We start from the raw sequence: 25,113 nt of genomic DNA, 5'->3' as shown, positions 1-25,113 counted from the left end.
ATGCGGAGCCTGAGCGGATAATGCTTTGGTGGTAGATCAGAACATAGAAGTTGCACCACCTGCAACTCAGTTCCTATTCTCAACATCTGAGATATGTGACGTAGAGCGCGCAGCCGAACAACATTATGAAGAGGGTGCCGGAAACGGCGGAAGCGCTACGAATGATGAGCGGTTGTTAAAGGGTAACGAGCAGCCGAAATATGTATTTGCGTTGCAGGCAAAGGAATTTATGGACGTAGAATGGACAAATCGTATATTCTCTGCGGACATAAACGCTGTATTTGTTTGAGGAGCACCCAATATCTGTGCATGCTGAAAATGAGGGGGGGGGGGGGGTGGAATAATGATGAGGCAAATTTGGAAACAAGTCCTCAGACAGCGGTAGAAAAGGTGGTGGATGGGGCTGCAGTGAAGGATCACGGAGGTAATGCATTGACCTTCAGAGTTTAGAAGTGCCATGGATGAAGTTTTTTTGTTAGAGTTACATTTTTCCCTGCTAAAGTTACACTTTTTGAAGTTACAATAACACTTTTATTTCTAAGAATTACACTTTTGTCTTCTGCAATTAGACAATTTTTAGTTAAAATAACACTTTATGTTGTTAGAATTACATTTTTCTCTGCTACAATTACACTTTTTTAAGTTAAAATTATACTTTTGTAACTTACAATTACACTTTTGTCTGCTTGAATTACACTATTTTTAGTTAAAAGTAGACTTTTTTGTGATAAAATAACACTTAATTTTCTTTGAATTATAATTTTGTCTACTAAACTTTTTTTTTTTCTCTGCCACAGTTTCACTTACTTTCTGATGATGAAATAACACTATTTTTATTACAGATGCGGCAGTGGAGGATGATGCCGTGAAGTCTTCGGGAGGGACTATCGAGCCCAGAGAGGTAACAGCTGACGTAGTACCAGAGGCACAGAACGCCGACATTCCTATCCCGGTACCGTACGTCCCTCACAGTGATCTGAGCTACCATCCTTTTTTACTTCACTCGAGTGAGCCCTTACCGTGCATGGATCACGTCATTGAGAACCTTGGGTGTTCTATTGATTGTGGGGCACCTAATCCTGAATTGTGCTTTGCGACGAGAAACCTAGCATTCAGTCAGGAGCTCCTGCTGCCAATGTTTAGTGAGAGGAAATACTTGATTGACTATGCGTTCAATCAGTCAGACGCGTTTTCCGAGCTGTAAGTGTATTAAATTTTTACAAGAGGCCCTAAACTTTCCTAATTATATAAATATATTGTTGACTAAGTGAATTTTGGGTTGTAGTGAACGATTGGTCCAATTCAGCGAGTTTTATTTCATTACGCGGGAAGATATTGCAACTTTGAACCCTCAGGAGCAAATCATGACAAGTGTTATTGATGGTTGGTGCTTGCTACTCAACCATATCATGAAACCTTCGGACATATCCCGTTGTTTCTTTGGCCTAAGTCACACTGTAAGTTCAAATGTTACCTTTGTGTCTTAAAATTACACATTTGTCCATTAGAATTATACATTTTAAAGTTAAAATTCTTCTTTCATATGTTAAAATTGCTCATTTGTGCGTTAAAATGATACTTTTGGCCGTTAGAATCACACTTTTTATTGTTGACATTATAATTTTAACATTACTCTTCTGTGTTAACAATACACATTTTTTGGTTTAAGTTTCACTTTATTTTTATAAAATAGCTATTTTAATTATCTGATCACACATTTAACACTTTTCAAATATAAGGACCCCACAAGGTCTATTTGGAATGCTCAAAAGCTTGGGAAAGTATTGAACAAAGACGAAGACATTTTTGGTGGGTGGGATGCCTGGGCTGAACTCTGCCGTGTACCATTCCAGCTTGACACGGACATGGTAGGTAACAAAACATGTAAATTTTTATCATGGTTTTTAAGGTTTCCTTTTGCTGATAATAGCCACATACGATGCAGATCTTTCTGCCCGTGTTATCTGGTGACGGTGATCACTACAGCTGCGTGTGCATCAACTTTCTCACCGAGCAGATTGACTATCTCGACAACCGCAAATACGATGACCCATTAGAAACGCTCCCTTACGGAGGGATAGCGCATATTTCGGTAAGTGTACGATATCTAAAAGTCAACCAATTTATATGGGTCGTACCACGTTAACTCGCTGACGCTTATTCATGTTTAGGTAAATATAATGGGGAAGTATTTGGTGTCTAAAGGGCTGTCTAAGGGGGCAAAGGTCAGCGGGTTTAAGATCGTCAACATAGAGTTAAGCTGGCAAGCTCAAGGGTATTCGAGAAATGACTGTGGTGTTTTCATGATGCTACATATGATGTTCTACCGCAGAAGCCCTTTTCAATGTGACCTCGGGAAAGAGGATGCTATGAGTTTTTACCGTGCTGAGATTGCTGCAACACTCGTCCTCTGTGACATTAACAGTATCAGAGAGGACATCTTGATGCGGGTTGGCTATTTCAAAGCAACTGCTGGACATCCGTTGACAAGAAAGTTGAATGCTGTTAAGAGGAAAACAGATGGTGACATAGGGCCGGAATCCACAAAACGTGCGCGCGTAACTGAATCTGAAGAGCCCGTTATGGAAGTGACACCTGTTGCCATGCGCATTCCATCTGGTAAAGCGCTATCATCTGTTAAGAGCCATCCTCGTGGGAAGGGGAACGGGTTGGGCTACTCTCTCGACTGTGGTAGAGGTGGTCTCAACACAAATGTGGTGTCCAAGATGCTCCGGAGTAACCAAGCGTTAATCAAGGAGATTAAACAGAGGAGGAAGCATGTTGCCGACTATTGCTTGTTAGATGACCACAATTATGATGAACGGTCTGTTAATCTGTCTTAATTAACGACTTCTTTAATCAAGGATACTCAGATTATTTTTCACATTTATTCTACTTTAATTAACGACTTCTTTAATATTACGGAGTGCAGTGAACAGCTGGTCTGGTACACCCGTCACGCAACGCTTCGGAGAGCTGACATTATGTCCCCCTGTTGCAAAACCTTATGTCGTTGAATGTCATCGAGTGCTGGTCGATTTTGATGAACCATTTGGAGAAGGAGGAATATGGCGAGCAAATGAGGATGTCATTCTTTGGTATACGTCACATGGTAAATCCATTAACCATTGCATCATATTTATGCCCAGTTCTATTACACCTTCGTTACTTAGAATGACACTTTTCTAACTTACAATTATATTATGTGAATGTTTCACTTTAGTTCTTTTAATCAACAAAAGTGTCATTCTAACCGTGTTAAGTGTAATTATAAGGGACAATAGTGTCAATTTAGGTGACAAAGTAACCACATTAATCATGTTCACTATTGCCTTTTAAAGGATATACTGTTGGGATTGCTTGAGATGTTTGAACAACCAGGCACACAATCAGACAGCAACTATGACAACCTGTACCAGCTCTGGGACACCTTCATCGTCGACAGTGAGCGAACCTTTAACTTGACAACAGACATGCTATTTGTCCCGTTCTGCATTGACGACCATTTCGCATGCGTATGTATCAATCACAAATCAAATACGATCGACTTCTTCGGACGGGCAAAGGCATTCGATTTGAAAAAGTCGCGATTTGGAAGAGCGGCGCGTTTAATTGTAAGATATTGTCCATCCCTTTCTTCCGAATGCTATCTTTTTTGTTCAATCAGTTTGTTGAGGTAATTATGTACATTTGCAGGCTAGCGCAGTGAGTGATTATTTAGAATCACGGGATAAGGATAAGAAGAACACTAGGGCACGGGAAATTCCTAATTATGCGTTGCGGCAGATACCTTTCAGCGGGATGTCACCTACTCTCAACCAGCAGTCGGGTCTTTCACCATGATGGCTATGCTCTTATACGAGGGTCTTCCTTTTCAGCATGAAGACCTTGAGAAGAAGAAATCAAGGCGCTATTTGGTGATCCAGCTGATAGCTACCCTCGTTCTAGCAGACATGAACGTTTTGCGCGAAGGTGTGCTCGAGAAGGTCAAAGCCTTTGTTAGCACGAAGGACAAACTGTGGAAGATATTACAATAGAAGCGTAGACTGCCCCGTGCCAATGTGAAAAAATAACATCCTTAATTTAGTAGTTAAGTTTTTGTGGGAATATTGCCTTGGCTATGTAAACACTTATTTCATACTTTGTATTATCTGTAGATGTTAGCAACCTTCATCTAGACAGTTAGTTTTTGTGGTTGTAAATTTTGTCAACATTCTATAAGACAAGGTGTTTTATGTTAATACATATGACATGCCGGCAAAGAATGTATTTAGTTCAACAATTGTGAGTAATATGTTAGTTAAATCAGTAAGAAGAAAGTGTGGCTGTAATACAAAAAAGTGTAATTCTAATAAGTCAGAAGTGTAATTCTAACCGGCCATATCAGTGACAGATAGACCTTACATTACACAAAATATAAATGTTATTTTAAAAGGCAAAAGATGGTGCAATAATATTTATCAGTAATTGCTTAAATTACGAGGTTGTCAGTTAAAATTATACTTTTAAAGTAAAAAGTATACTTTTGTTTGTTACAATTACACTTTTGTCCATTGAAGTTATACTTTTTAAAGTTAAAATTATACTTTGGTAGCTTACAATTACACTTTAGTCTGTTAGAATTATACTTTTTCCCTTTAGAGTTATACTTGTCAAAGTTAAAATTATACTTTTGAATGAACACTTAACTATGTTATAAGGTTTTACTATAGATGAAGTGTAACTGAAATTGCATACTCTGTAATTATAAGTAGTTTAAGTGTAATTCTGATCATAACAATCCTACCCTAAGTGTGATATGAGGCCATTGCAATTTTATTCCCTAGATATGTGTAATTGTAAGAACATAATTTGTCATAATAGTCAAGAGTGAAAAATGAAACGTTCTGGTTTAGCACATTATAACTGTTTCGTCCAATAAAAGATACTTCAACAAAATACATTGTAATACCAAAGGCGACTAGTTGCCTTCCTGACAGTTTGATGTCTAAACACAATACAAAACATCATGTTGTACCTCGTATTTTGTGTAGACATACCCAAAAAAATGTACTACTTATTAGGTATTATAATGATTATTCTAAGATGCCTTCTTATTCTTCTTCTTCTTCTTCTTCTTCTTCTTCTTCTTCTTCTTCTTCTTCTTCTTCTTCTTCTTCTTCTTCTTCTTCTTCTTCTTCTTCTTCTTCTTCTTCTTCTTCTTCTTCTTCTTCTTCCTCCGACGAGGGTGCTGATTATTGCGACAATGGTGGGTGCTCTGCGAATGGGTTGGGGCAGTTCCTTTTGTCATGGTTAGGTAATCGTTTGCAATTTTTACACATACGTTTTGGCTTCCTTGCCAAAGCAACTGCTTTTTCCTTCATCGACAACATTCTCTTTCCGCTCCCCTTGTTCTTGGATTTCTTGGGCGGCAAAATGGTTATCTCCTGACTAAGAGAACATCCAAGAATTTTCTCCAACTGTTGTTGTTTATTCAATGGTGATCCTAATGGTGAAAGTTTCCCCTTAAACTGTCTAATTAGACTAGAAAAGTTGTCGACATCATTCTTCATTTTTCCCATGAGCATACCAACTGTCTGATGAATCTCCGACCACATTACTGACATCGCAATCTGTTTTCCATCTATTATATCAACGTCCTCAGTTGCTTCACCATTACAATCGAACATTTTAGACAACCTTGCATCTTTACACCATCTTTGAACAACATATTGTTCTGGAATAATCTTCACTCCGTTTGACGAGTAAATCCATATGACATGCAGGCAAAGAATGCCTTTCCTCTCAAGCATTCTGCAGCTACAAGTGGCTTTCAATGTATCTAGTTCAACAATATAGAGTAATATGTTAGTTAAATCAGTCAGAAGAAAGTGTGACTGTAATACTCAAAAGTGTAATTTCAATCAATAAAAGTGTGATTTTAACGGAAAAAAGTATAACTTTAACAACACAGTATAATTTTAACCAATTTTGTAATTTTAACAACCCAAAGTGTAATTTTAATGAACAAAAGTGTAATTTTAATGGCATAAAGTATAACTTTAGCAACCCAAAGTATTATTGTAACAACCCAAACTATAATTTTAACACCCCTAAGTGTAATTTTAATACACAAAAGTATAATTGTAACGGATAAAAGTATAATTTTAACAAACAACTGCTACAGAATGATACCTGGGCAGTATGTGACCTCATAATTTCTGTCCCTGTTTACATCTCTTACAGTGATCACCTCTAAAGAGTCACACTCAGTAAATCCTCTGCTTTTACAAGTACCGATTGAGCACTTGGCCTCTTCTTGAAATTCCTCGAATACTTTATGGCTGTACACTTGCGCCTCGTGCACTTCGATAGCTAGATGCGTTGATATTACAGGGAAAGTGTGTCTGTTACAGTTGTCAATCTGTTTCTGTGTGTGTCTTTGCTGGTCCATCGCGCTGTCAAAACGCATCGAAAACTCAACTAATGTTCCTGACTTACTCTCAAATCTCTTAAAAAAACTATTTTCGCTCTCTGATCTTTGGGTTGTCCTCATAATACCCCCCATATCTAGGTCCCTACAATGAGCCATAACCCACTGATTCCTTTTAGCGTACATTTCTTGGAACCAGTCAATGTTATTAACATTGTGTTCCCTACCAATTTCTTCCCATTTTGCATCGAACTCTGCCGCTTCAATGTCTTCATCCCATATGATGGCATTCAATTTCTTTAAAAAGTCTGAATAATCGTCTCTCGTCATTCCAAACTTGCTTGGCACCTTGTTCATGATATGCCACATACAATATCGGTGCCGTGCTGTCTTGAACACCAATGGCACCGCTTTAAGAATACCTGCATCCTGATCGATGATAATATACTTAGGCTCTTTCCCACCCATCGCAGCCAGAAAACGGGTAAAAACCCATTTAAACGAGTCTGCATCCTTATGAGCAACAAGCGCTCCACAGAAAGTGACTGATCGTTTATGGTTATCAACCCCAGTGAAAGGTGTGAAGGACATGTCATACTTATTGGTGGAATACGTCGGATCGAACGACACTGCATCCCCAAAAACTGAGTAGTTCCTTCTAGCGATTCCGTCGGCTCATATAGCTTTACTAAGGCTACCGTCAGAATCAACATCATAGTCAAAGAAGAACCCTGGCCTAGTAACAGCCAATTCCTTAAAGTGGTCCACGAACATTTGACCATCCCGTTCATGAATGTAGCATTTCACATCTCTGTGAAAGTTCTTAAAATCATTTAAACTAGCTCCGATGTTTTCAAACCCATTAACATGTTCGTTCAAAATTTTGTAAGTCTTCGTTGCTCCTATCTTCAGCTGTTGATTATTGACAATCTTTTAGATGTATGTATTTTAATCAACAAAAATGTAATTAAAACAGATACAAAAGTATAAATTCAAAAAACAAAAGTGTTATTTTAACAAGAAAAAGTGTAATTATAGTAGGAAAAAGTGTAATTTTAGCAGACAAATGTGTAATTCTAACAAAATAAAGTTAACAGATGTCTTAAATAAGTGTAATTGTAATGAAGAAAAGTGTAATTGTAATCAACAAAACTGTAATTTTGACAATATAAATTGTAACTTTGACGGATATATGTATAATTGTAATATACAAAAGTGTAATTTTGACAGACAAATGTATAATTCCAATGACTCAAACAAAGTGTAATTCTAACCAACAATACTGTAAGTTCAAGAAGGCGAAGGCTAACTTCAGAAAAACTGGAATACTCACCCTTGAATTATAAAGGATTATAATTTTGTGGTAGTCTGTTATGTTGCATGCCAACTTTTGAAACTCTCTATCTCTGGCTGATACGAGTTCATGGTTGTGGCCACTGTGGAATCTGTCAATTATTAATTCCCCATTCCTCATGAATAGCCTAATCCTCGCTTTGCAACCAACGCGCCTGACTTTGTGTCTCCTACCTGAGTCCTGGCGGCCACTACACTCCAATTGTCCCTTATGTTTGAACCCCTCCCGGTTGCAAACCAACAGTTTAGATTTTATTTCCCCGCCACGCCATCTCTTAGTCGTGTACTTACGCACATCAAAACCACAAGCAACAACATAAATTCTATAAAATGTCGCTGCTTCCTCTATTTCCAGAAATTCCTGTCCAACATAGGGGGTGAACTTAGCTTTAACGTCCCTACAAAATTCTTCCTCATTCGGCTTTCGTTTTCCATTGTGCTCAATATTATCTGTCAATAGTGTCATTATTATCAATTCTTTTCATAACAATATTAAAGTAACCCATTTATTTGTTAAAATTATATCTTCCTTGAAATTACACTTTTAGTCGTTAGAATTACACTTTTAGTTGTTAAAATTATACTTTTTACTATTACAATTACAGTTTATAAACTTACAGCTTCTCTGTTGCATTAACCCTTTTGGTTGTTAAAATTACACTTTTGTCTGTTACAATTATACTTGTTACTATTAGAATAACACTTTAGAAACTTCCAGATTTTGTCTGTTACAATCACACCTTTACTAGTCAAAATTACACTTTTCTCTGTTACAATTATACTTTCTCCTATTAGAATTGCTGTTTACAAATTTAGAACCTTTCTCTGTTATAATAAAAATTTTAGCTGTTAAAATAACACTTTGTACGACTGCAATTACAATTGTACTTATCTACCATAATAATTACATAATACTTTTCCTGCTTAGAATCACACCATTAGTAGTTAAAATTACTCTTTCATCCGTCAGAATTACACTTTTGAATGTTACAGCTACACATTATTCGTCTTTTTATGCTCACGTTGCAGATACTACATTCACTCTTACAAACAAGAAACTGAAATATGATGTTGAACTCTACCAGATACTACATTTAAAGTTTAACTTCTTATTCAGACAGTTCATGTTGAACTCTATAATGCTGTAGTTCATGTTGAAAGCGTGGATTTACAGACTTCAAATAATGAAAAACAAGGTTCAATCAGTGGAAGTTGAGAGCACTGTGCAAGGACCTGCGCGCAGGCGTCAGAGAACGGAATAAAGATATAAAAATATATCCATGATGGTCCAGGGTTCCTGCTTTAAAATATTTATTGCTTCAAAATAATGTTTTTAATATCTTAGAATGTTGATGTTTATTGTGTAAATACTATGCTCCAAATTATTGTTTATGTTTAATGTTTAACTACTATTTATAGAATAACAATGGAATAACAGAAGTCCTTATCAGAATAATAGTGCAATAGCAGTAGAATAATGGTGAAATAACAATAGAATTATAGTAGAGTAAAACCGCCATTTACAGTTGAATAGAAATGGACAGTGTTTGAACAAAGTAAAAGTAATAGAAAAGCTGAATTAAATTAGAATAACAGTGGAATAACAGTAGACTAATAGTGGAATAACAGCAGACTAACAGTGGAATAACAGCAGAATAAACAACTTATTATGCGGAATAACAGTGCAATAACAGCAGAATAACGGTGGAATAACAATTGAATTACAGTTGAGTAAAAACCGCCATTTACAGTTAAATAGAAATGGATAGTGTTTGTAGAAAGTAAAAGTAATAGGAAGGCTTAATTAAACTAGAATAACAGTGGAATAAGAGTAGACTAATAGTGCAATAACAACAGAATAACTGCTCATTATGCGGAATAATACTACAATAACATCAGAGTAATGGTACAATAACAGTGGACTAAAAGCAGTCTAAACGACAGCATTTACACTTGAATAAAAATGAATAGAATAAAAATGAATAGTATGAAAAAAATAAAACTAACAGGAAGGCTAAAATAATGATAGACTAACAGTGGAATACCAGCCGAATAAACTAGCCCCATACGCAGAATAATAGTGGAATAAAAGCAGAATAAACTAGTCCTTATGCAGAATAATAGTGCAATAATAGCAGAGTGATGGTGGGACAACAGTGGACTAAAAGCAGTCTAAACTACTGCATTTACACTTGAATAAATTTACACTTGAATAAAAATGAATAGTTTTAACAAAATAAAACTAGCAGTAAAACTGAAATAATGGTAGACTAACAGTGGAATAACAGCAGAATAAACTAGTACTTATGCAGAATAATACTGCACTAACAGCAGAATAATGGTGGAATAACAGTGCAGTAAAAGAAGTCTAGACTACTGCATTTACAGTTGAATAAAAATGGATAGTGTTAACAAAATAAACCTAACGTGAAAGCTGAATTAAAAGTAGAATAACAGCAGTATAAACTACTGCTTATATATGTAGGAAATATCGGTATACTTCCTTTAAAATTATTAGGATTATAACGAAATTATGATTATGAAAACTAGTCATAAATGAAATTGCATAAACAAAATAGTAGAGATCAACCTTCGGTCCTAGCAATATGGCCTAAGAACAATATCGAAATCGATATTCGCTTAATCGTTGCACCCAAGATGCTATGAGAAATGCCCTTGTTCTTGCTAGAATAGATCCCAAAAAATGTAAATTAATTTTTTAGGTTTTTTTGTGTGAATGATGAGAGAATTAGGTCAAGTGAATTAGGTTAGAAAAATGAGTCCCCTACTCCCCTTAAAACCGTGTGAGGGAGAGTGTTAGGTGAGATTTTTCTTTCCTTTCGGTTTTAGCAACAACCAAAATAAGGATAAAATCCTATTATTTTCGGTTATTATCTAATTATATATAATGTGTATATTTATCTATTGTCAATTATGTTAACATGTATTTAATAAGTCCACAATCAACAGTTTGTAGTCGATTTATTAATACCGGTCTGTCAACATTTTATTATGACAATTCCGCATAATATATACATTAACTATAAATATAACATATTTATAATTCGCTAATTAAATATAACTGGTAACATTTAATCACGAATTAACATCTTAATTCGTTTAAACTAACATTATATACATTAATTAAATATAACAGCTTATATTCAATTTACGAATTGACAGTTAATTCGTCTCAGCTAATATTATTTAATTGTATTAAATAATCGTCTCATCATCACATTGACTAACTGTTTAGTCAAATACATGGACTAACCTTTTAGTCATATAAGGCATCAATGTGATTACGTTTCCATAATCACATCTCTTAAACACATCCTTTAGGTGTGACTTTTAGGGACCAGTTAATCACCGCCATCAGTATGATAATAACGTCAAACTTTCTAGCAAGCCAACCGTTATTAAGTAATCGTTAATCAACTGATAAAATACTAAGTATACCCTTGTGAACCTATAAGAGATTTCTAAATGTTATCACACTAATTGTGGAGGACACAAGCTCCAACAATCTCCCACTTGTCCTCACCAGTGTATTTGCGATAATCGATTCTCATATCCTAAAATTTCTCCCACTCAATGAAAAACAATTTGCAAAATCCGTATTCACAACGGTCGTATTTTACAAGTGATCAATATCAAGAGTGGTTTCCCCGACTAGAGAGTAACTTAACTGATAAACGACTCATCATTCGAGCATGGCCATGCATTTTGATTCTACAACTCCTCGAGTGGCCCCGAGAAATAACTAAACTCGATAAAGGTTGGATATTTTCTTCAACTCGAATCCCTGCAAAGATAAGCACAGTATGAAATGACCCGAAAAAATCGCTTAGCCTCTGTTACGGCGAGACCATGAGAAAGAAACCAAAGTCACCCAAAAACTGCCTTAATCTCAAGAGACAGTCGATAGTCAAAATAATCGACTCTAGGAACACAATGGACGTCCAATCCACGACCTGGCACCGAACGTTTTTAAACATTTAGGACTCCATTATGTTGTCACAATTTTGTCCTACGAAGTATCGTTATAACTCGCATCTGTGATCGATCAGCCAACCGTTTGACTTATGGCTCGTTGAACCCACCATCAATCATTTCGCACAATATAATAGCCGAGTTATCAGCTCATGTAGGCGATTACGGACCAAAACAAATATAATGTAATTCAGTTCACTTTGTGGCGTTCAATGTTGTCAGTACAATCCACATGAAAAACAAAATTTTATAATAAAACGATGAAGTTATAAATAGTATATGAAAAAGATAATGTATCGAATCCATAATCAACTACTACAACTCAGGAACACGTTTGATTCCCATGGAAATAACGTGCCCTTCATGCTTATCATAATTCAACGGTTTAGTGAGAGGATCCGCGATGTTGTCATCCGAAGCTATCTTGTCAATCACTATCTCCTCTTACTCCATGTAACCAAGGATCAGGTGAGCCTTCCGATGTACATGTCTAGACTTGTTGCTAGACTTAGGCTCCTTAGCCTGGAAGATGACACCTCTATTGTCACAATAGATGGTGATCGGGTCATTCGAACTAGGAACTATCATAAGTCCTTGTAAGAATTGACGCATCCATATAGCTTCCTTTACTGCTTCCGAAGCGGCATAGTACTCGGATTTAGTAGTAGAATCTGCTACAACATCCTGTTTGGAACTCTTCCAGCTGACCGCAGCACCATTAAGAGTGAAGACGAACCCGGACTGAGATTTTGAATCATCTCGATCCGTTTGGAAGCTAGCATCTGCATAACCGATTGCGCATAGCTTAGTATCTCCTCCATAAGTCAATACCCAATCCTTAGTCCTCCGTAGATACTTGAGGATGTTTTTAACAGTTATCCAGTGTGTTTCACCTGGATTCTTTTGGTACCGACTCGTCATACTCAGTGCATATGCCACGTCTGGATGTGTGCATATCATGGCATACATGATTGATCCTATGGCTGATGCATAAGGAACACGACTCATGCGCTCACTCCCTTCAGGTGTCGTGGGTGACTGAGACTTGCTCAAATGCATCCCAGACGTCATTGAAGGTTCCCCTTCTTGGAGTTGGTCATGCTGAACCTTTCAAGAATCTTATCCAAATAAGTTTCCTGACTCAGTGATAACATCCGTCGTGATCTATCTCGATAGATACGGATTCCCAATATGCGTTGTGCCTCACCCAGATATTTCATCTGGAAATGGCTCTTCAACCATCCTTTAACCGAAGATAAGAGAGGAATGTCATTCCCAATCAAGAGTATGACATCGACATACAATATCAAGAAAACAATTTTGCTCCCACTCGACTTGATATATAAGCATGGTTCCTCGACCGATCGAGTGAAACCATACTCTTTTATCACCTGGTCGAAACGATGATTCCTACTCCGAGAAGCTTGCTTATGTCCATAAATGGAACGCTTAAGCTTGCACACTTTCTTAGGATTTTCCGAATCTATGAAACCTTCGGGTTGCACCATGTACAACTCCTCCTCCAAATAACCGTTTAAGAAGGCGGTTTTCACATCAATTTGCCAAATTTCAGTCATGAAAAGCAGTAATCTCTAAGATTATCCAAATGGAACGTAGCATAACTACAGGTGCAAAAATTTCATCATAATGCAATCCGTGCATTTGAGTGAAACGTTTTGCCACTAGTCGTGCCTTATAGGTATCTGGTTGCCCGTCTACAGAACGCTTTATTTTCTAAAGCCATTTACATTGTAGAGGTTTTACCTTATTGGGTAAATCAACAAGATCCCATATGTTATTCTCATACATGGAGTCCATCTCGGATTGCATGCCTTCAAGCCATAGCTTTGAGTCGGAACAGGTCATGGCACCTTTATAGGTAGCGGGTTCATTACTCTCTAGGAGCAAAATGTCATTCTCCTCGACCATACCAATGTATATGTCTGGAGGATTAGAGACTCTACTCGACCTCCTAGGTTCCTGAGGAATATTAACCGTATCATCAGTTGAAGGAACAATTCCTCCATCTGTTCCTCGGTTGTTGGTTCTTGAATCTCCGACAGCTCGAAGGTTCTATTACTTGACTTGTTCTCGAGAAATTCTTTCTCTAAGAACGTCGCACTAGCCGCAACAAAAACTCGATGTTCGGTAGGCGAATAGAAGTAATGACCAAACATTCCTTTTGGATAACCAATAAAGTATGTCTTGACCGATCGCGGTCCAAGCTTATCCTCGTGTCTCCACTTGACATAAGCCTCGCAGCCCCAAACCCGAATAAAGGACAAGTTAGGGACCGTTCCCTTCCACATTTCATATGAAGTCTTGTCGACGGCTTTAGTCGGACTTCGGTTAAGTATAAGAGCAGCTGACAAAAGAGCAAAACCCCATAATGAATCAGGTACTACCGTGTGACTCATCATGGATCGAACCATATCAAGTAGTGTTCTATTTCTCCGTTCGGACACACCATTTAATTGAGGTGTTCCAGGTGGAGTTAACTGTAAAACGATTCTACAGTCTTTAAGGTGTTGATCAAACTCATTTGAAAGATATTCGCCACCCCGATCTGAACGGAGTGCTTTAACCTTTCTTCCCAGTTGGTTCTCAACCTTATTCTGGTATTCCTTGAATTTTTCAAAGGACTCACTTTTATGCTTCATTAAGTAGACATATCCGTATCTACTCAAATCGTCCGTGAAAGTGATAAAATATCTATAGCCATCTCTAGCGGTAATTGGCATAGGTCCACATACATCAGTATGTATGAGTCCTAATAGGTCACTAGCACGCATTCCAACACCTTTGAAGGAAATTTGAGTTATTTTGCCGATAAGACATGATTCACACGTGCCAAATGTAGAAAAATCGAATGCGGGAATAGTCCCATTCTTGACGAGTTTCTTTACACGTTTTCATTTATGTGTCCCATTCGACAATGCCATAGATAAGTTTGATCTTTATCACCAACCTTTAATTTCTTATTATTCATGTGTAATATATCCGTGGTTTGATCTAAGATGTAAATTCCATTCATGGAAACTGCTTTGCCATAAACCATTTCATTAAAAGAGAAAATACAGCTATTATCCTTTATTGAAAATGAAAAACCGTCTTTATCAAGTACGGAAACAAAAATAATGTTCTTAGACAAGCTGGGTACATGGTAACAGTTATATAAATATAACTCAAAACCACTAGGGAGTTGGATTACGTATGTTCCCTTTGAGACTGCAGCAACTCTAGCTCCATTCCCGACTCGCAGGTCCACACCACCCTTTCCGAGAGGTGTGATGTTTTTTAGGCCCTGCAAATGATTACACAGATGAGAACCACAACCAGTATCAAGTACCCAAGTTCCGAAACTTGCATGGTTAATCTCAATCATATGAATATAAGATGACATACCAATAGGAGTGACGCAGCTTGCTTTTAGGTCCTCACGGTACACGGGACAGTTGCTCCTCCAATGTCCAGTCTTGTGACAATGGTGGCACTCAATGTCACCGCCCTTGCTCTTTGCCTTGCCTTGTGAGCCACTAGTCTCACCAGGCCCACTCTTACGGTTTCCTGGCTTCTTAAACTTTGGCTTTCCTACAGTTAGGTCGCCGGGAGCTTTGCCCTTACCTTTATTCTTGTTGGAAATCATGAGAACATCTTGCTTCATGCTCCCACTCAATTTCATATCCTTCTCAGTCTGTACGAGAAGTGAGTGTAGCTCACGAGGACTTTTCTTCATGTCATTCATGTAGTAATTTGCCCTGAAGAGGGCAAAACCATCATGAAGTGAATGAAGCATACGGTCAATGACTATGCTCTCACTGATTTTGCAATCAAGTGCCTCCAATTTCTCGACATTCTCAATCATGTTAAGAATTTGTGGGCTAACCAGTTGGCCCTTCTGGAGTTTCGCATCAAAGAAGCGACAGGTATGCTCATAAGTAACAATTCTCGGTGCTTTTGAGAACTCATTAGTGAGCGTGGTGAAAATCTTGTTTGCACCTTGGGCAATGAAGCGTCTTTGCAAATTGGTTTCTATTGCAAAAATGAGTACGTTCTTTATCGCACCCGCTTCCATGACGAAGTCACTATAAGCAAGTGACTCGTTAACTCCTGCATTGGGGCCTGGGTTTACCGGTATTGGCTCAGTTAAGTACTTGAGCTTACCGTCAGCAATGGCAGCATTCCGCAATGATGCCTCCCAGTCCGCAAAGTTGGACCCGTCATTTTTCAGACGTGTGAACTGATTCATGTGGTCCATGAAGGCTTTTAGCCAGGACTCGCGTCGAAGTGTGGCACTTGGCATAGGGATATCGTTATTTCCAGCCATTTGTTGTAACAGTATTATAAAAATAAAACGTATTCTACACTGCGAAAAGAAGAATAAAATATAATAAGCATACTCATCGTTATGATTTAAGTCTAATGCAATACTGTTATAACGCGAAGACTCAAGCATTTATACAATTGACCTCCCTCAAGAATTATATAAATGATCCCAAGACTCAATTATCTGTAAATTGATAAGCCAACCTCTTGGCTAATTCTACTATTAGAATTCTTGGTCGATAAATTTCTGTAAATTCTATCTATAGTCCATCACAATCACGAGAAACTATTCGGATTATAATGTTGAGGTAAACTAAGTCAACACAAACTACTTACCCAACGTAGAAGGGGTCATATGGAGAGTAAGGTCCTATATGCCTACCGACGAAGAAGGGATTCATAGTTGTTTGCCCTTATAAAGACTAGTCTCAATTTCAGTTTTAGAGGAAGATCCCATCAACTTTATTTTAATTCATTTTAAGTGAACTAATATCTAGCATGCGAGAATGAATAAACTAAGATGATGGCTTAAAATTGTGTGACATCTGTATGTCTATGAAAACTAACATTCAACCTATATGAGTCAATTTTCATGCATTTTAGTAGGTGGTTTGGTTTAGGCGGAAAATGATGCACTAACTATCATGCGAATGAAAAGCAATAAGAATGAAAAAACGTAAAACAAAATAAAGTCATAGTGTGACCTATCTACCAAAATGAATATAAATACAACTTTGGAATCCATCCTTGAATTCGAGAAGCTTGTCTTGATTTTCCATCTTGGTCCATGTAGCGGGAGTGAGCCATCCAATCTCCATTTTTAGTCTTCTCAAAATTACAATTTAAAAATTACATAATAAACCTATTTACATTCTAATTTCAAAACCATAATACTTAAAGAAAACCAAAAGGAGATACGAGATCTCAAAATTACATTAAAATTATGTTTCCATCATTACGAAAATATAATTAACTAAGGCCACACTAGGTATTACAAATTACAACCGATTGCTAAAATACGTAAATTAAACCATTCAACAAAACATTCAACTAAATAAAAATGCATCAACTAATAAATTAAACATTCAAGACATAATTCCTCAATTATGTAGAGTAATTTATCCAAATCACCTATTTAAATGATCAAATTATGTGACAATTCCTCAATTACTCAGAATAATTTTAATCTTAATACATATTAATCTTGTAATATGAATTAATCCAACATTATTTTAAACCTCTTTAAAATAATTGAGTATCTTTAATTTGTGAACCTTTTCACAACAATTAATCATACATTATAAATTTAATGTATAATTATTATTGGCCAAAAACTAACAAAAATAAAAACAAAACCTTTTTTTTTCTTTTTTTTCTCGGCATAACAAAAAAAAAAACCTAGAATTTTTTTTATTTCGCACGGCAAAACCACAAAAGAAAAAAAACAGAATTTTTTTTTTTCAATTTGTCTCGGCATTTTGCTCTAGTTTAAAAAAAAAACAGTTTTTTTTCTCTCCGCTGAATAAAAAAAACGAAACAGCCCCTTTTTTTTTAATTTTTTTTAAAATATCAAAAAAAAAAAAACATTAAGATGAACAAATTTGTTTATAGTTGCTATTAGAACAAGATTGGCATAATCATCAACAATTAAATTAATGAAACATGATCCTTAAACTACAATTTAACATCATGTGTGCCAAAAACTATATAGCAAAAACAAATAATCATCATTAATCAAAACAATTCCATTTACATTTCAATTTAATTTTAATTAAATCAAAACATCTACAAATTTATCATATTATCATCTTAACTTATTAAAATAACAATATGAATAAATCAAATGGAACAAAAACATAAAAAAAAAAAAAACAGAAAAAAAAAAAATTGTCACGGCAAAAAAAAAAAAATCTTCTCGGCCGAATTTTTTTTTTTTTTTTCGATTCTTCAATTTTTTGTTTAAATCATTTATGAAAATCATACAAAATAATTTTGTGGTCTTGGCTCTGATACCACTTGTAGGAAATATTGGTATACTTCCTTTAAAATTATTAGGATTATAACAAAATTATGATTATGAAAACTAGTCATAAATGAAATTACATAAACCAAATAGTAGAGATTAAGAATCAACTTTCGGTCCTAGCAATATGGCCTAAGAACAATATCGAAATCGATATTCGCCTAATCGTTGCACCCAAGATGCTATGAGAAATGCCCTTGTTCTTGCTAGAATAGATCCCAAAAAATGTAAATTAATTTTTTAGGTTTTTTTGTGTGAATGATGAGAGAATTAGGTCAAGTGAATTAGGTTAGAAAAATGAGTCCCCTACTCCTCTTAAAACCGTGTGAGGGAGAGTGTTAGGTGAGATTTTTCTTTCCTTTTTTTCGGTTTTAGCAACAACCAAAATAAGGATAAAATCCTATTATTTTCGGTTATTATCTAATTATATATAATGTGTATATTTATCTATTGTCAATTATGTTAACATGTATTTAATAAGTCCACAATCAACAGTTTGTAGTCGATTTATTAATACCGGTCTGTCAACATTTTATTATGACAATTCCGCATAATATATACATTAACTATAAATATAACATATTTATAATTCGCTAATTAAATATAACTGGTTACATTTAATCACGAATTAACATCTTAATTCGTTTAAGCTAACATTATATACATTAATTAAATATAACAGCTTATATTCAATTTACGAATTGACAGTTAATTCGTCTCAGCTAATATTATTTAATTGTATTAAATAATCGTCTCATCATCACATTGACTAACTGTTTAGTCAAATACATGGACTAACCTTTTAGTCATATAAGGCATCAATGTGATTACATTTCCATAATCACATCTCTCAAACACATCCTTTAGGTGTGACTTTTAGGGACCAGTTGATCACCGCCATCAGTATGATAATAACGTCAAACTTTCTAGCAAGCCAACCGTTATTAAGTAATCGTTAATCAACTGATAAAATACTAAGTATACCCTTGTGAACCTATAAGAGATTTATAAATGTTATCACACTAATTGTGGAGGATACAAGCTCCAACAATATAGAATAATAGTGCCATAACAGCACAGTAATGGTTTAACTAAAGTTGACACTAGTAAAGCACAACACGAGCTTCACAAAAGTGCGGTAAAATTAACTTAAGCAAAACGATAACACTACTTCAGTACGAGATGCCAAAATACATATCAAATACTTAATCTGACTCTACTGGATACACAACAGTCAGCGGTACGACATTCACTATAGCGCCTGCATCTTCACTTGTAGCAAAAGATTTGGATTTCAACATGTTCTTAGATGACGCCAATCCCAAGGTCTTAGGCCTCTGATTCTCACAACACTTCACCTTATCAAGCACTAACTTCCTATAGGCATTGATATCAGCCAAAATCAAAGAAGCCGATATTTCTACGCAATAGCTTCGACGAGCTACCTTGCTGTGAAGATTGGACTCAAATACGTTTCCACCATATTCAGCCATTGTATACAACAAGAAACAGCCAGACTCGGTATCCAACGGTTCCTTCTTTTTCCATCTAAACGGCACATCCAGGACTTCAAAGTTGCGACAATCTTTAGCCTTCATAATATTGTTAGACTCCAAAAACACATGCATATGGTTTGCCACAATCTCTGCCAATATTCTGTAGTCGGATAAATTTTTGCCCTCATGAAACGTGTTGTCCAAAAAATCAATAGTTTCATTGATGAAGTTGATGCAGACACAAGAGTCGTGATCATTGTATAGAATAGGCATAAACACAAGGTCAGAGTTGAGTCGACATCTTCCATTGCAGGACTGTAAATAAATATTCCATACTTGCAACAGCCTTTTAGCCGGACCATCAACGGGGTTTAAGGAATCAAAGTCTTCTAACAATGAAAAAAGAGCATCCTCCTAAAAAGAAAGCATAAACAACAAAAATTAGTGCACAAGTGCTAAAACTATATCACTACTTATGAGTAAATAAGTAGGTAATAACGCAAAATAGCAAAGGAAAAACCAAATACCATATGAAGAAGTCCGAAGAAGATTGAGCTTGGTTCTGAACAGTCCTCAAACTCCAACGAATTCAAAAGAGTCGACCAACCGTCGACTACTCTTGTTGACATCATAGTAGTTACATCTACTATGAAACATGCCAACCTCCTCGTTGTACACCACTAACATCTCACTGCATTCACAAAAATAACATATGATAAGAACAGTGGAATTACAGTGGTTTAACAGTAGAATAATAGTTCAATAACAGCAAAATAATAACGAAATTAACAGTGGAATTACAGTGGACTAACAACGGAATAATAGTGGAATAACAATAGAATAACAGTTCAATAACAGCAGAATAACAACGAAAATTAACAGTGGAATTACTGATACTAGTTTGGCACTAGTACTTTGACAAAATAACAGCATAATAATAGGAGATTAACAGACAATAACAGAACAATAACAGTGGAAAACAAAAAGAGTAATTGAACAGTAACACCACAATCAAAGAAATGAAAATGGATACGTACTCTTCTTTCAAGCGAGCATCTTCACGAAAAACAAAGTCCACCACTTGCTTCCGTACCTTTAGCATCTTAGAGAACTGTTTTTTGTTTTTTCGCAACAAATCCGACACGGCAACAAAACTACTGTCCACTGGCCCGTAATTCATAGAGCAACTCAGCCCATCGTCTGACCTACCCCTTTTACGGCTACCCAAAGCCGACTTTGGACTCATAGTGCTATCAACAAACATGCTTCCCACTTGACGGCTGATAGTAGGGGTGTTTGTAGAGAATTGACTGCTATCGGTGACCGTAGATGAAACGTCGAACTCGACAACAGGCTGCGTCGTCTTAACCTTTTTACCAACACTTTTCACCCTGACAGCACCATTACGTTTCTTACCGCTTTGAGAAACCCTCTCTTCTGTAAGCTCAATACAGCGTTTCTCTTTAAGGATACTCAGCGTTTCCTTTCTTAAGCTGTTCACCTCCTCCAAAGTTTTCAACACATCAGCCCTGGACTCGTTCATATCAGACAGCACTAACAAGGCAGTGATCTCACCGCGGTAAAGGGCTCTTGAATCAGGATTACCCAAGTCACAATCAAAAACACTTCCACGGTAAAAGAGCTTGTGCAACATCAAATATACACCCCAGTCTAAATTTTCAATCTCAGTGATTTGCCAGGTAAAAGGGACATTGACAATTTTATAATCTTTAACCTCCCCGCCTCGGGCAACTGCATTTTTGACCAGAAAATCAGACATAATACTCATCTTCAAATAAGCAAGGAAAAGAAAACATAATTAGTAACAATACTTAAACTAGGCAAACACCAAGAGAAAATTAGACACAATAAATAACTTACAACAGTTTGACAATACCACAAACGTACACAGTGTTGTTGATGATCAGGAAACAACTCCTCTTGAAGTACATTATCAAGATATTCAACCCTCTTGGCATTAAAGTTGATGCACAAACAGCTAAAGTGTTCATGCAAAAGGATTGGGATGAAAATCTAGGAAAATATTTGGCCAAAAAAATTAATTAGAACAGTACAATAACAGGAGCTTGAAACTATGAAAGTTATACTCTTATAAAAATAATAGCAGAATAACAGTACAATAAAAGCAGAATAACACAAGTATAGAAACATACCATATCAGAATTAAGATCACAATCTCTTTTGTTGTTCTTTAGAAACTCAGTAAATGACAACTTGACTTCCGCGCACAAATCACTTCTGGAAGTCTTCTCAAGTTTCGACGGCATACAAATTCGGCCCAATGGACTCTAAAACAAAGTGGAGAAAAGAGTTGAAACGTTATACAAAATGAAAAATTAAGTAAAAGATACAATAAGAGCTGTCACACTTTAGATAGAATAACTAGCCGTTGCACCAATCCCAAAGAAAAATCGACTTGGACTTCCTCATAAACAAGTATCATTAAGTAAGAGGGACCACCAGTTGATAATTCCAAGCATTATCAATGTGTTTGGAACCATGGATTCCATATCCTCTCTATTCAGATAACTGTGAAGACCCCAAGTGACAAGATTCTTACTTCAAAAAGAAGAAAAAGAGAAAGATAAGAGTCACTAAAATATATTTTTGTAGAACAGAAAGCGGAATAATATTTAAAACAGAAAGTGGAATATTTTTTAAAATAAAAAGAATGTCTTACGTTTGCTGAATATTATGATCATTCAAGAAACAGTAGTCTGCAATCTCTTTCCTCTTGGATAGCATTGGGTTGAAAACATGTCCCATTGTTATCATTGATTTTGACAGGACAACTAGCTGAGGATTCACTTTACCACAAAAAATGGTGCATCCAAAATTCTCAGGCACAACGGACAACATTAGCTCCTCATGCGCAGCAGAGTGTAGTAAATAACTTGTACGGATATTAGGAGCATTCAAACCATCAAGGCCATTTCCCTCTAGGACACCCTCACCAACAACAGTAGTGTCCTCTAACACAACCTCAGAATCCTGTTTTTTAGAATTATCTATCTCAGATGCTGCCCTAAGCAACAAGCCTGCATGACAACACACTTCACTGCCAATTTGAGTGGACTGTTGAGTATCATTAGGCATTGGAATGCTAGCAGCGCTATCCTTCAACTCTGTCTCAGGCAAACAAGTATCAGTCTTTGGAATTTGAGTTGCCTGAACATCTACCGGTGTACACTCAACACTATTAGGCACATCATCTGGGGGATTATCAACAAGATAGTCTTCAACTTGAATGTCGGGCACATCCAAATCAACATCATTATTAACGTCCTCCACATCAACTACTTTCTCACCAACACCATGTGGCTCACCATAACGAAACTGAATGTCAGCATAGACATCCATCGTAATAGCATCTAAACCGAGGGGTGACAATTGTGGAGTCCCCACCCTTGCACGTTATTGAATAACGGGACTTTGTTTAACACGCTCCTTTTCAACTATAGTCGTCTGGATACCCGAAAGCCCGACAAAATCCTCATAAAATTGAGAAAACAAATTAAATGATGGAGGTTCAATAATGAAATATTCATGTCTACCTTTTTTTGAAACCGGTTCTTTAGGAACAGTTGATCGCAATAAGTTTGCCGCTTGCACAGCCATAACATGCTTAACTCGTTCGTCCAACTCACGGGTAACTTGATCCGTGGAGAAAGATGGGGTAGCAACCAAGTTTTATGACCCTTCACAATGCACTTTTTCTGACTGTTCATTCGTGCTTTCTTCAGCAGCTGGTCAGGTTACTTGGCTGGGCTCCTTAGCAGTAGGTGGTTGACGCATAGCCTGCTGATTCTTCTTCATCATCTTCAACTTGATCAGCTCCGCCCGCTCCAAGTATCGGCGACATAAAATCTGAGAGTCCATCTCATTAAGCAGTATAAGTTCATGGACATCCTGTCAAAACTAAATCCCAACATTTAACTAAAAATTGAATTGCAAAACGTAATAATTGTTGCACAGTAGCACTTATTTAACATAACAGCATAATAACAGTGGAATAACAGTACGCTAACAGCAGAATAAATAACATTGGAGTAACAGTCGAATAACAGTAGCATAAAACCAGGCAAAACTTCTACGTCAACAGGTAAACAATGGAATAACAGTAGAATAATAGTGGAGTAACATTTGAATGAAAAATAGAATAACAGTGGAATGACAGTAGGGAAACTGAGGAATAACAGTGGAATAATCGTAGAATAATAGCAATAAAAAAGGCACTTACGTCGACCGCTATGGAATGTACTTGCTCATCTGTAAGAATATCAGCAGGTAGATCCAACACAAGACATCGACGCTGACTACGTTGACTTGAACCCTCCATGTTTTGACGTGACAATGGGAAAGCAACATCTGAACGCTCCCCAGTGCCCAGAGCACCACCAGCTGCCTCACGCCGCAACCTCTTACTAAAAGACTTTAAATTCCAATGTTTAATGAGCGGCAGCTCATTATTCACCTGATCACCACTAAATAAATAATGGTGGAAATAGGTGACAGCCAGAAATACTAAACAACAGCGAATATTTTTCCTCCCATTAAGGGATTCACGTACAAAATTAACTAACTCTGTAAACACAAACTGACACCAGTTAAGTTCCTTGATCTTAGAAACATCATCGACAGCGCTTAGTATCCTAAGATCCAACACAAACCCCGACACAAGAGCAACGAAACATGACATAGCAAACACAACAAATGTCTTCTTAAAGTCATCATCAGCCACCGTAGATGCTACGAGGGTGTCCTGAACTTTATTAAGTGGTATCTCGCTTTTGTTATTGGCGATAGCGTACTTCTCACGCCAAGCACGTTTCAACGCTTCTCCATCAGCGTCTGCAGAACCCGAAAACCCTGTAATAACCAAACCCACTTTTGGTCCAGAGTTCGGTAAACCAAACACATCATGCACATCATCTTTAGTCAATTTGTACTTCTAGGTTTCAGAGATTTCAAAAAACTTCCCACTTCTAAAAGCATATAAAATCTCCCGGAACATGGTATGCGGGAGTGCAGAAAGCTTCAAATCAAGTAACCCCCGAATCCCATTTCCCTAACAGCCTCCTTCTGTTCCTCAGTGAGGGATTCAATAACTTTGAGAAGAAAAGCAGGCCAATAGCAGCTAATAAAAGGATCGGCACTGTACACAAAGGGGAAAAATATGCAATGCATTATAGATAAATACTGAAACATTTAAGATAACAAAAGGAGCAGCAGAATAACAGCAAAATAATAGGAGAGCAGCAAAATAACACGAAAATAACAGACTACGGCAGTAGCATATGAAAAGTAAAATAACAGCAAAATAAAAGTAGAATAACAGTAGTACATACACTTGATTCTTTTCTGCGGCATCTCCTGCCTGAGGTTGGTCGCTACTTATGACAACTCCTTTCTCACCCTTAACTTTCACAACCGACTTACTACTAGAGGACGGGTGAGTAGACTTTGACGAAGGTACGGATTTGATTTTT

At 36.6% G+C, this 25,113-nt stretch overlaps 1 protein-coding gene across 1 annotated transcript; it reads right to left on the bottom strand.

Moving 5' to 3' along the window:
• Positions 1-5,234: 5,234 nt before the first annotated feature.
• Positions 5,235-7,003, bottom strand: LOC141632654 (protein FAR-RED IMPAIRED RESPONSE 1-like). The gene is made up of 3 exons (XM_074445179.1): positions 6,666-7,003; positions 6,175-6,437; positions 5,235-5,821 (listed from the first exon to the last, which is right to left on the bottom strand). The coding sequence occupies exons 1-3, from the start codon at positions 7,001-7,003 to the stop codon at positions 5,235-5,237; spliced, it is 1,188 nt and encodes a 395-aa protein (XP_074301280.1).
• Between the last annotated feature and the right edge of the window lie 18,110 nt (positions 7,004-25,113).

This window comes from Silene latifolia, chromosome Y (genome assembly GCF_048544455.1).
Source record: "Silene latifolia isolate original U9 population chromosome Y, ASM4854445v1, whole genome shotgun sequence".
Lineage (NCBI taxonomy): Eukaryota > Viridiplantae > Streptophyta > Magnoliopsida > Caryophyllales > Caryophyllaceae > Silene > Silene latifolia.
The sequence above is the reverse complement of the archived record's forward strand: the minus strand, read 5'-3'. Positions and strand labels throughout refer to the sequence as shown.

Excerpts from the sequence above, each read along its gene's own strand:
- LOC141632654 (XM_074445179.1), bottom strand. The coding sequence starts at position 7,003 with ATGTCCTTCACACCTTTCACTGGGGTTGATAACCATAAACGATCAGTC. Across the intron at positions 6,438-6,665 it reads GAAGACATTGAAGCGGCAGA|CGCGATGGACCAGCAAAGAC; the intron begins GTTCGATGCAAA and ends GCGTTTTGACAG. Across the intron at positions 5,822-6,174 it reads TGAGGTCACATACTGCCCAG|ATACATTGAAAGCCACTTGT; the intron begins GTATCATTCTGT and ends TTGTTGAACTAG.